This window comes from Abramis brama, assembly GCF_963993115.1.
Source record: "Abramis brama genome assembly, chromosome: 24".
Classification (NCBI taxonomy): domain Eukaryota; kingdom Metazoa; phylum Chordata; class Actinopteri; order Cypriniformes; family Leuciscidae; genus Abramis; species Abramis brama.
The window spans coordinates 9,247,592-9,261,069 of record NC_139986.1 but is presented as its reverse complement, the minus strand read 5'-3'; the positions used below and the strand labels follow the sequence as shown (position 1 = coordinate 9,261,069).

General features: G+C 37.3%; 1 protein-coding gene across 6 annotated transcripts; it reads left to right on the top strand.

Annotated features, from left to right (window-relative positions):
* Positions 1-1,328: 1,328 nt before the first annotated feature.
* tfap2a (transcription factor AP-2 alpha) lies at positions 1,329-12,868 on the top strand (the record flags this gene model as incomplete). Of its 6 annotated transcripts, none has more annotated exons than XM_084103374.1 (8): positions 1,329-1,393; positions 1,481-1,528; positions 5,443-5,862; positions 6,831-6,882; positions 8,304-8,532; positions 9,156-9,274; positions 10,631-10,772; positions 11,415-12,868. In XM_084103374.1, 8 exons carry the CDS (start codon positions 1,358-1,360, stop codon positions 11,701-11,703), a joined length of 1,335 nt encoding a protein of 444 aa, XP_083959500.1. In that variant the 3' UTR covers positions 11,704-12,868. The 6 variants fall into 6 exon arrangements, with proteins under 6 accessions (XP_083959500.1, XP_083959502.1, XP_083959505.1 ...); XM_084103379.1 differs by lacking the exons at positions 1,329-1,393; positions 1,481-1,528 and adding exons at positions 3,231-3,281; positions 4,898-4,924 and having other exon boundaries at positions 11,415-12,725; XM_084103376.1 differs by lacking the exons at positions 1,329-1,393; positions 1,481-1,528 and adding an exon at positions 3,142-3,281.
* Between the last annotated feature and the right edge of the window lie 610 nt (positions 12,869-13,478).

Genomic DNA, 13,478 nt, shown 5'->3' with positions numbered 1-13,478 from the left:
GGTAGGCTATCAGGGCAGGCGTGTCATTTATGGCAAATTAGAACTTTTTTTAGGCTCTCATGGAGTCATAAAAGAGAAGGTCAAATGAGTCATTAAGGGTAATGGATTTTAACTGGTCGATGAGATGGACAGGTGGATACGTGGAACTTGCAAAAGATCTGACTTCTGCAGACTGTTCTCCAATAGAGGGCGCCAGATAACATCAGATGAATCAGAGGGAGAACATTTAGGCTACTTGACAATATTGTCTAGTCTAGAAAATGTCTCTCATATTTCACTATGGGCACAAAACGATAAACTGGTTTGATTATAATGAAATATGCAGTAGTTTTGTCAATATTGATATTAATAAATAACTAACTGATGTCTTGGATGTAGGCCTAAACGAAAAGCTACTTGGAGCAGGTTTTTTTTTTTTTTTTTTTTTTTTTTTTTTTTTTTTTTGACGGAGCCGCATTTTTGGAGCTTATTTGAAAGACATTTAGTTCTTTAGAAAAAGTTGAGGTTTAGATTGGCTATATAATACAAGGGTTTTTTAATTATTATTTAAAAAAAGTTTTATCTTTTAAACAGGTCAGAATAACACCTCTGACCACACTTCATTATCAGACTGAGGTATGGCTACATGCATTTGTGCACATTATTTATTTGTGCTTTAAGGTGTAGTCCCTGTTGAAATTACTTGACCGCGTCCACTTTTTTCTCTTTTTCTTTCACTTTATTTAAGTAATTAGTGCTATAATAATACTTATACTAATAGATGTCTTTCTGGTGTTAAAATAAAGCATAATAAAGCGACAGGGGGTGCCATCATTTAGGCTATACAGCACTCAGGCTAATTTCTCATCTGGCATTAGTCACTCTCCTAGATGCGCAGTTATTTTTTTTAAAGATTTTGGTTCATTCATTCACACAGACACTTACAACTGAGGAGCTCTGTGTTTGAAAAACAATACAACCTAAAATTCGTCCCTCCCTGAATGTCATATTTGTGATAAGGGTGATATAGGCTATTTGTTTTATTAGCTGACATTTCGCTCAGTAATTTTTTTGTATTAGTGAAAATATATTAAATTAAATGTAAAGGATAAAAAAACTATTTATTTTAGGTATAACGAATGGCGCATTAAGGCTACTGTAACTGCTAATATCTAATAGCATACAATCTGAAAACACACTGGTAGGCCTAGCCTATATTTTATGCATGCTGCCTGAGCAAGATTTAGTTTTAAAATGTGTCACTTAAAACAGCAGGTGAAAAAGTCACACTCTTCCTTGTTAATGTGCAGCAGGAATCTCAACATTGCTTTTACCTTTTCCAGGTGTCGTTGCCTTACACGTGCCCGTAGCAGAGCGCATGCGCCGTGAGGTGGTCCTCTGTTTTTATTGCCAGGTGAGTAGATTTTGTTCAGGTAAAGTGGAATTTTGCTTAAGGACACAAGACCCAATGAGATAATACGGTGTGATGTACCACATTCAGAGAGAAGACACAAGAATGTCACTAATGGGCAAAATGGGAGACTGGCAGGTAAGATCTCTTTCCTTTTATGGTTATGAGGGTGATGCAGTGCTCGCGTTTACTTTTCCATATAAGTTAGAATTAAGTCTTTGCCACAGTAGCTTTTTCAACAAGTTTTCAGTCAGTAGGCCTATTGGTCATTAACCATTGTAAATAAAATGCTACACAAAAGCTTATGCTATAGATAGAACACGCAGATAGGTTTGCATTTGAAACCGCGAGAGTGAAGGCAATGGCGAAACAACGGTGAAATAGTCTTATGATCAGAGCTCTCTAAAATGAGGAACTCCTAAGGTAACTTGTCAGATAGGCCAGATTGGTTGCTACGTATTGGATAGTTATTTTATTTTGCCTGGTGTAGCCTAAATGTTTTAATTTTATTAACTGATTTCAGATATTGCAATTTCATTCTGTGCAGCATTTCCTATAGTAACATAAACGGGAAAGACTGAATGTAGGCTTTTTATTATTTTCTTTATAAACTTTCCCTCCACTGTTTTCCCATGTGTCTTTTGTGTCACACATGACCCTTAAGTCGATGTGGTCCATTATGACAAAAAAGTAGGCTAAAAAAAAAAAAACACAAACAAAAGTGAAAATCAAAAAATAATTGTGATTCGGTAATTTAGTTTGTGAATATAGCGCCTTAAATAACTGACAGACTAGGTTTATTTAGACACAAATAGGCTAGCCTATTGTGAATGGACAATTTTCGCACAGTGAAGATTGCCAAATAGTGTTAAAGAATGAAGACTAGTTTTGCTTTTCTTTTGTGCGATTGGTTTCAGTGATGCGGACCCCTAATCAATAAGCAGCGAACAACAAAGCAGCACACCCATCCATTTCTATTGCGCGTTTCTCTCCCTCTCTTAATCGTCATTGTGTCTTAGTTTCTTTCGGCCTCTCATTAATGACAACTGGACTCACCCCACCAAAAATGGTAATGGAGATAAGGGAGAGACAACGCCTTAGAGTCGGCGACCTGTCTCCTGACCTCATTCACATTTAACAAGCCATGTTGTTGTGTTAATTATTTACATTTATCAAATTGCGCCGTTACACGTTCTAAATAGGTGTATACCTACTGAAGAATCGACCTTTTCTTTGCATAACAGTGTTGAGAGTATTTTACAGGCCCGGGCTCACTATAGGACTAAAACAACAGTTTACAATTGTCAGACTGGAAACAGTGTTTGCCCACTGAAGCACGTGCATGCTGCAGTAGTTTAGCATTGTTTAATATATATTTTACAGGCTGCTCTTGGGTTGTAGATTCAAACGCTTACAACTTTTTGAAAAATGCGTGTATATGCAAAGAATCTGGTCTATGATAAAAACTTTATTTCTTTTCTTTTTTTTCTTGGTTCAGGTTATTCTTGGCCTATTAATTCCACTCTGAATAAATTCAATTGGATGATTAATACAAATGAAAAGGTGAAGTCCTCCTTCACCAGTGATATCAACCCTTGCATTTACTGCTCCCGTTTGAAATACACATGAAACTCAGTAAAGGTATTCTTACTGAATTCTCTTTGCAGGTTCTACCTGTGTATATTCATTGGCTTTGGTCTCTTGATATGCTAATGAGGGTTATTACAGTAGCGCTCGAGTCTCTCTCTTTCACCATTAGAGGGAGATCTGAGCGCGCAGCTCGAGCCTTGTGCACTGTGTCAAACTCAAGCGAAGACGCAATTCACTCTATCCACAACCAATGAAAATGCTTTGGAAATTAACTGATAATATTAAATATGAAGACTGCGAGGTAAGCGGCTTATCCAGGATTTTAATACAAAATGTTGCATGATATTTACCAAAATTCTGAACGGTTTAACTTTTCACTCATTTAGTTTTAATTTATTTTTTTTAAACTGGCTTGCTGTATGTACCATTTTATTTAACACTTAATAAAATACTGCAATGGGGTAGCATACTGCATGATCCAGAACACATGTAATTTTTTTTCCAACATAGTAATAAAACAACAATAATAATAATAATAATAATAATAAACATATCACCCATTCATTGCCAGTAGAATTTCTATAGAACAAAAATGGATCATTCGTAATATCGAAATGTGTGTATATGAAGAAAAAAAAAGACTTACAAACATACGTACCAAACATAGGTTTGGTAAAAATAAATAAATTAAAAAAAAAAAAAAAAAAAAAAAGGTTGCAGTGGTTAAATTAGTTTTAAAATAAATGTGTTTGTCAAATTGTTTTTATTTTATTTTTTTCTTTAAGTTTATTTTATGTTTCCCGCTTTATTTAGCAGCACGATGTGTTTGTGGTGGATGCAGTAATATATGGGAGTAGTTTTTGGAGTGGCGAAGCCAGTAAAACGTGTTTTCGCTCGTTTCTGGAGAATCACACACGCCATGATCAGGAAAGAACCTCTGCACTCCGCGCGTCCTTATTAGTTTCGTTCAGCGCGTAGAATCGAGTTGATTGTAGCCTATAATTATTACATTCGGTTTCATAATAATCGCGCATGACATGAAAATGTGTATGAGTAGACACGCGTAAAGTTTGTTGAATATAAATGCTCTCGCGGTGAGTTAAGCTGCATCGGCGTGTGTTGATGTGTCTCGGCCGTGGTTAAAATCCTGGTGAGGGATTCTAGTGGGCCATGGAGAACGAGCATATGAGGACTAATGTGAAAAATAATGAAGTAGACGAGCATCCAGTGAACAGTAAAAATGTGCCAGGCCAGATGCACTCTGCGTTCGCTGGATTTTCACCAGAATCAGAGGTGCACATTGTTTCCTTCCTTGTGTTCTTCCCCCTCGTTCTGTCTTTCTTTCACTTTTGCTTGCCCTCGAACCTTTTAAAATGTTCCCCCCTCTCTCTGATTCGTCAGACGCAGGAGAATGTCCCTCTTTTTGTCTCTCTCTCCCTCTCTCTCCCACTCACTCTCTCTCTCCTCATCTCTGATTAGATATACTGATTCCTCATTCAATGGACGTCATTTAGTGCAGTCTGCCTTGAGTTGCTTCCTCGCTTCACGCTCGATTTCCGACCATTCTTCTCTTATTAGGTATTCGTGTAATATTAATAGTCATGAATATCTACTATTAGGAGTGCAGGGAAGAGGCAGATCTGTGCTAACATGAGCTCAAGCGAGGGAACAGCTCACTGACAGAGCCGGGAGACGCCAAGGGGATCTAAGAAACTTTAGAGAAAAAGCATTGCATCTAAAGAGCAGATGAAGAACATTGGGAATTTACCCAGATTGTGATGGATTATTGCTTTATTTGAACGCCGGCCACCGCCACCTCGCTCTACAGTTATTATTGGCTTGATTTAATTTGCACGTTCATTTTCGTTTTGTCCTTCTGAAATTCTTGCCTTTTGAAGTCCTCGAGAATCTTCGCAGATGTTAGTGCACAGTTTTTCCGCGATGGTGAGTGACTGTCGGGAGTAGGCTAAAGATCTGAAGACTGCGCTCAACATTTACTCTCCGATTGTTTTTTTTTTTTTTTTTTTTTTTTTTTTTTAAATCCTATCGTTTTGTCTGTTCCATCATGCAAGCTGTTCTTGGTAGCATCAAATGCTATTACAAAGACTTTATACTTGATGTGAGCTCTGGTTATTTTTCTTTGCATCTCAGTCGGATTTGTAATTGCTAAATGAATAACAAATTATTGATGTACATTTTAATGTAGAATAACATGTATTATGATAGTCGTGGGGGTGTAATTATAATTATAATGTAGTGTTGTTGTATTTGTTGTTGTTCTTGACCGAATCAAAAGCTTGATCAGTTTTCTGTTGAAATAACAAATTACTTCCTAAATGCGATTACAAATCACTTCTGGTTATTTTTTTCTCCTTAAAAATAAATAAAAATAAAAATAGAAAGAAAAGAAAAAAATATAAAACAGCACTAAAATAGCACTGTATCGTTCTCTCTCTCCTAAGGATCGCCATGACGGGACCAGCAATGGCACAGCCCGGTTACCCCAGCTGGGAAGCGTGGGCCAGTCTCCGTACACCAGCGCTCCTCCGCTCTCTCACACGCCCAACTCAGACTTCCAGCCGCCATACTTTCCGCCACCCTACCAGCCCATCTACCCGCAGTCTCAGGATCCTTACTCTCATGTTAACGACCCGTACTCCATCAACTCTCTGCACGCCCAGCCGCAGCCACAGCACCCGGGCTGGCCCGGCCAGCGGCAGAGTCAGGAGAGCAGCCTGCTCCACCAACACCGCGGGTTACCGCATCAGCTGTGCCGAGAGTACCGCAGAGAAGTGCTACTTCCCTCGGGTCACGGCCTTGATACTGGACTCACGGATTCAATCCCTATCCATGGAATACCTCACTCTTTAGAAGATGTTCAGGTGAGGAGAAAAGCTGAAATCTTATAATATAACATGCAACCTCTGTTATACAGATTTGCTGCTGCATGGTGCTATAATAATATGGAGAAGTCTAATACTGGGTCACATATTTAAGTTGTAGCTGTTTTATTGAAAATATTATGGTAATGTGTAACACATTTGTTTTTGTAACAGTAACTTGGTAAAAAAAAAAAAAATGTTTTTTTTTGTTTTTTTTTAATGGTGTTTGAATGTAATATTTTTAGGCTGAATTTGCAGGTAATGGTGATATATATATATAATTTTTTTATGATGTTGTGTGAGGAAACCATTTAGAAAATAAATTACATTTTTATGTAAAATTATATTTTTTGAACGCCACCGCGAGTAATTAAAAAATAATATAAAGACAATTTATGACAAAAGACAATCCCATTTTTCATTAATTATTTACTGGATTTCTTCTCTTCACTGTTGTTCATCGCAGCAACACAAAGTGAGCGGTGTGCTGAGCTTTTTGATTAATATTGTCTGTCATTTTTGGACGTGATTCTTGGCTGCCCTCCTTTTCATAAGTAATTTGATTGCAGTGTGCCTGCAGAAGAGATCTCACGAATCGAGCCTAGACAAAATCCTCTCTTTCACCGCAACTGCATGTTTTCTTGTTCATTTTCTTGGATAAAATTGAAGTAAATATATTTGCTATTATTATATTTTATGATATAACACAGCATCGTTTAAACTTTTATTATTTCAAGTGGCGCATGCTGACCGTACAGACTAATAGGTCAAAGATCTATAGGCCTACTTTCTTTAAAGATCCAGTTTATAGTGATGAAATTACTATGTAAAGCGTTTGTGCAATTTTTCCTCTTTGGGCGGCATTTAATTTCGTTTGCAAAAATAAAATAAAATAAAAAAATAAATAAAGTAGCCTACGATGTTTTCAAACTTTCGATCATTATTAATATGCTTTTTGATCTTTGCAGCATGTTGATGATCAAGGAATTCACATCCCAGACCAAACTGTAATCAAGAAAGGTAAGCAATTTCCTCTCTAATACCGTACGTGGTTCAACTAGCAGCTCTCCGCTCGTAAAGACTACCCGTGCTTGCTGGGAGACAGATCGGGTTAATTTGTAGGCCCTGAGATAGCCTGGCGATAAGGCACAAACCATTTTAACAAAGTGTTCCATAGCGGACACTATTGTCTCTGTTATTATGACGGTGCTTGGCTTAGCTTAGTCACATTTAAAACGATAGCCTCTAATGAAATTTGCTAAATGTCTCATTCAAAGATGAGGCTTCGTTTATGAAACGCCTTTCTTTAAACAGATTTAACAAAGGCCGGCTGTATAATTTTCACTTTAGTCATTTTTGCAATTACGTCCCTCTTTGTTTCGTTTGGATCATCGCAGTTTGGTCAATGTGGGCTGCAGGAGAATGAGTGTTGGATCGAGTTGTTTTCGTTACAGTGATATGATTTTCTTCGCTTTAACAATGTGAAAGCTTTGACATGTTAAATTTGATGCACCATGCATAAATCCACAAAATACTCATCGCACATACACGTAATAATTGCGATCTCACGAGTTCGTTTAACTCCTCTTGTCTCTATTAGTCTCCCCTGAGCTATTAATGTCACTACTGATCTATCCAAAAGTGCCTGTGCTTTTGTTTCCGGCTAGCACATAAAGTAACAACGGGCGCTGAAGCAGGATTTAGGCCGGAACACTTATTTGTAAGCGCTCGTGTGTGAGTCTGAGCAGCCTATTTGGATTTGTGGGTATCATGGCGCCGTGTGGCGTTGTTAGGGACTGTTTAACGCTTAAAACTAATTTGGAATTAAGAGAAATAATACACATTTTAATTTGTCGGAAGTATTGTATTGTATCGGTATTGGATTATTACTATTATTATTATTATTATTTAAATAGCCTAATAATAATAAAATATGTAATAGGAACAATAGATTTAAGTTTATCAAAATTTGCGTGGATAATGCCGTATTCGTTTTCATTTTTTTTTATTTTTTTATTTTTTTTCGTTAATCAGTTTGTTTAATGATGTCCAAACAGTGAACAATTTAAAGAAATGACATGCATGTTGAACTGTCATTTTCACCGAGCTTGGTGTGGAGTCACTATTGTGATATAATATGAAATATTTTGATGGCTGGGCCACTTTATTACTTGGGGCATATTCCAGCAGTTACATTCATGAGCTGAATGAAAAGCTATTGCTGTGGTATCTATTTTCCTTCCTCTCTGATAAGACCATACTGCCTTTGATTCCACATAGGCGTGCGAGATGATGTGCATATAAACGCATATGTCTAATCTTACTCAAAGGCTGCCTGCTGCATAGTAATTCATCTTTTTCCATTTGGTTGATGCTGTAGTCTCGAATGGGGGGCCTAATCATGTTCTTTTTTTTTTTTTTTTTTTTTTTTTTTTGTCAAGGTCCTGTTTCCATATCCAAGAACAACAGCAATGTATCTGCCATACCGATAAATAAGGACGGGCTTTTTGGAGGTGTGGTAAACCCAAACGAAGTGTTCTGTTCGGTTCCGGGTCGTCTGTCTCTTCTCAGCTCAACGTCAAAGTACAAAGTCACAGTAGCGGAGGTGCAGAGACGCCTTTCTCCGCCTGAGTGCCTGAACGCTTCCCTGCTCGGCGGGGTCTTGAGGAGGTGAGCTGGACGTCCATTGCATATCAGTAATTATATATTATCAAGCGCTTTCCTTCGCCAAACTCACAGACATGGTAGCCATTTGAAGTCATACCACAACATAGGCAAAATATTGTGGCCTACCCAATTGCAATGCAGTCATGCAGTCATGAGCTCATGCAGTCATGTCTTTAATGCAAGACAATTTAATGGACACTTCCTTAGTGTGGCAATTAAATCTCACGTGATTACAGTGGGCTATAGTAACATGACAGACTGTTCTTAATTTGAAAAGATTTTTAATTTTGAAACATTCAATCGCAGGCCCCTAAAACAAAGTGTTTAAAAGAGGTCTTGTTTTTAGCATAAAAAGTTACTCAAAGAGCTGTTATTAGGGCTCTTGACACATGATTGCTTAGGCTATTATTATTAGGCTATTGTTATTATAATTATTGAAGTTCATGCGCGCTCCAGTCTTAAATAGCATAGAAATAATATAATTTAATTGATACGTAATATAGCCGTGTAGGCTATATAATGATATAAAATATGTAGCATAGGCCTATATCAGTAAGAGAAATAACTACACATAATATATATATATATATATATAGCCTATTTATTTTTTGTCATTTATTTCAAAGGGCCAAATCTAAAAATGGCGGAAGATCTTTAAGAGAAAAACTAGATAAAATCGGATTAAATCTACCAGCAGGGAGACGCAAAGCTGCCAACGTTACCCTCCTGACGTCACTGGTGGAAGGTAAGTTTCCTGATAAATATATATTTTTAATAAAGCAGGTGCTTAATGCAGCTTTCATTCCAAATCAGCATTTTCATTCATCCGTGAAATAGAGAGTATGTCTTGCAAGCAACAATGATGAAGGATATAAGAAAAGAGAACGGAATCAGGAGATATTATTCGGAAATACCTTTTTTTTTTTGTGGGATTACAGGAATCTCTCTCTCTCCCTTTCAACAGGACCACTTGTCTTTAAATTTGAGCATGGTGTGGATTCGAGTGTCTTTGGGGCCTATTTTGTGCCATGTTAGCAGTGTTGTTTTATAACATTTTCTTTTGTGCAGTTGCTGGATATAAGGCATACAGCCGAAAATTATTGTTATTATTATTATTATTATTATTATTATGTGTGGATTTTATCCTTGTCGGCTTGATGCAGTTGACCTGTAGGTTGAAAGCCTATTATAAAATATAAATGAGTTAATTATGTTGCACTGCGAAGATGCCATTGCTGTTGAATAAATCCATTTTGCTTGCAAAGTTGGAGGTGATTATTCCGTGCAGTGATATTTGGTATGCCATGGGTTTTAAAGGTGAAAGCTGGAGACGGTTCATTGGTTCCTGTTAATCATTGCCGCTGAAGACTGAATGTAATATTCATCGTGCTTCATTGAAATTTAGTCTTGTATGGTAATGAGCCTGAAGAAATGTATGATTCCTGCGAGATAAGGGTGAGGGGTGGGGGTGGTGGACACGCAAGCAGACGCTGATTTAGTCGGAGGACATTGGCTTTCTGAAGAGCTGTTATTGTTTATGATCTGCTCCATTTTATGGAAAGCAGTTTAGTAGAGTTGAGCTTTGATGCTAATTGGCGCATGCGTTCTTCCGGATTCTAGGCTTATGACAGGAAGGCTCGCAGTAAAATTCCAACTGTTTCAGGAAATTAAACCAAAGACTTGAGAGAAAAAAATCAAACCAAACACACAGACCTAGTCGGAGTAACCTATTTTACATGACTAAAGTATAAGGAGGTTTACTTTTAGCCTTTTGAAAATTATTGCGTATAGGCTATAAAACATACTTCTAATAGGCTATTGACAAAAAGGTCACGAATCAATGACATAGCCTAGTATCTTTTGGAGTTATTATCTAATGTTCTGTTAATCTCAGAAGGAATGTACATGCTGACGCATGTATTTGACTAAATTCAAATTTCTAGGTAATGGAAAATAAGGGTGCTTTAATGATGTCAGAATTGATAGAGAGCGATGTCCTGCTCATTGGCCGAGAACGTTAATTAGATGACAATTATGAAAGATGTTCATTACTCTACATTTTACTGCAGTAACATAAATACTGACTCTCGTTTTCTTCTAGGTGAAGCTGTGCATCTGGCCAGAGATTTCGGTTATGTATGTGAGACTGAGTTTCCAGCCAAGGCGGTAGCTGAATACGTGAACCGACAGCATTCAGACCCAAATGAACAAGTCCAAAGAAAAAACATGTTATTGGCATCGAAGTAAGTGCTATTCTCACTATTCAGATGTCAAATCGCAGTTATCTGTTTAGGATTGCGTCTCTTTGCGTTAATTGTCGTGATGTATTCGTTGGAGTTTTCTTTCTGCTGGATAGCTTAGAGCTGCTAATATCTGTGTAGGCTAGATATTAATAAATTCAATGGACTGGATTCAATGTCTTCTTTTTGAGGCCGAGTGATTTCGTAAAATACACAAATATTTGCACTATATATTCGCAACCTGTAGGCTACATCCTTACATTGTTTTATAGATTTTCTACAAATGGAAAAATAAATAAAAAGTCAAACAATATATATATATAGCCTATATAATACATACAAATAACTATGAATCACAATAAAAAAATAACAACAAAGGCGACGCTCTTCTTTAGATGGCATGGAGCCTAAAAATCCAATTCTCACGTATCCGGTTGACATATTACTCACGTATGCGACACTCTTTTCAAACTGTCCATCGCTCTGATTCCACTCTGCCCAACGAGCTGCTGTCAGAAGGAATACGTATGCCATTGATTAAGGGACACATAAGGAGCACATAGTCTTACTAATACATTTCTGACTTCACCTTCAGCTGTAATTAGCTTCATCCTGACACGCATCCTACATTGTGTCTCCTTCTAGACAAATCTGCAAAGAGTTCACGGACCTGCTCTCCCAAGACCGCTCGCCCTTGGGGAATTCACGTCCGCAGCCCATTCTCGAGCCCGGGATTCAGAGCTGTTTGACCCACTTCAGTCTTATTTCTCACGGATTCGGGACTCCGGCCATGTGCGCGGCCCTCACGGCGCTGCAGAACTATCTGACGGAGGCCATTAAAGCCATGGACAAAATGTACCTGAACAACAATCCCAACAGCCACAATGAGACGGGGTCAAAAGCAGGTGACAAAGACGAGAAGCACAGAAAGTGATGTCCAACCACCACATCCCAATTGATATATGACAAAATACATAACAAACACACTAGAGATCAAGATGAAAAATTGAACGGACCATCTCCCGATCTTGACATTTTGAAATATTTTTGATTTTTTAAATAGTAATAATGAAAAAAAAAAAAAAAAAAAAAAAAAAAAAAAAACAGTTCACTTTGGGATTCGCGGACAAGGCTTTTCTGTCAATCAAAACAAAGCAGTGTGCCAATGAGAGGAGTACAGATTTGCAACAGCAGGACTTTTCATAAAACTCACTTTATATGAGTTCAACGGACTGAAATTCAGCGATTTTCCCTCAGTATCCCCATTTACGATTGTAGCCATGTGACAACAAGAAGCTGAAAGAGGAAGATTTTCTATCAGTATTGTGAATAATAAACTAAAAAAAAAAAAAAAAAAAAATCTACAGCTCCATGCCATGACTTCAAGAACTGACTTTTCACTCGACCAAGCGACCAACTTGAACTTTAAATTTAACACGATTCACGGTTATATGAGGGAATCTGTGTTCAAGTATGTATATATTTATTTATGTGTAATTTAATGGGAATTGTAAATATGGTACGTCTGTTCAAACTTCTTTTTTATTTATCTGGTGCCTCCTGTTTTAGTGGGTTTAAATATTCGCTTAGTTCTTCATGTGGTTTTATGGTTCTTAGAAAACAGAAGTTTGGGGTATTCTTCTCTGGGATATTTCAATTCAGCCCTCTTGTAGCATGTTGAGGCAACATTGAAGCAAGTGAACAAATCAAAAAGAAATAAACATCCATTTCTCTATATATTATCCTTATGCCATTCAGTTTTAGATCGAAAAAGGTAATTGCAGAGACCCCGATGCTAGTTTTGTGTTTCTATCTTCTTGTTTTTATCCGAGCTTTTTATGTGTTGTGCCAATCACCTCTTGTTCTTCCCTCAAAGCACCACAAGAGCAATAAATGGATATTGTCTTATGAATTATTTTTTTTTTCTTTCGAATAAATTCAACATTTGGGACCATCTGATATCTTGTGTGTCCACTGTCTAAATTGGAGGCGGTTTTATCTGTATTGTATAAACCTGTGCTGGCAATAGCTCCCATGCCTGTCAATGTATTATAGTTCTTTGTTGCCCAGGAAAAAAAATAAATATTTGATACGCTTCATGTCGATTTTTATTCATTACTTTTTATTCACTGCTTGCTGCGATGTATTCCTCTCTCTCTCTCTCCCTCTCTTTCTCTCTCTCCCTTTCTCTCTCTCTTCTATTCAGCACAGTTACTGTAATTGAGTTTAACTCTCCCTTGACGATTGCTCCATGCAATAAGCAGTTGAACCCATTGTTTCCCTCAAGTATAATAATAATAATAATAAAAAAAAAAACTTACTTTCAACTCTTAGTTCAGAGTACAGGATCATTCAAATATGGCAGGGAGCTTTTTTGCCAAGCCAAATGACTCAAAAAACAATGAATTCTCTTTCGTGTTTGAAGTGAATGTGTGTAGATTTAGCCCTCAAGCTAGAGCGCTCTTTAAATCAGTCAGATGAAGAATCCTGCTGAAGGTTAGTGCAGTCGCCATTTCCATGACTTTATTTGTAGACGCAGTGCACCTTATTTTTTCCTAATACACTGTCAGCTATGCTATGATCAATTTTTTATGTTTTTATAATGCAAATCCATGGTTTGCTGATATCAGTTTACAGATCGTTTGAACGAAATTGTAGGCATATGACACTTCGGCGTTAAAACGAAAATCAGCATCCATGTCATAATTT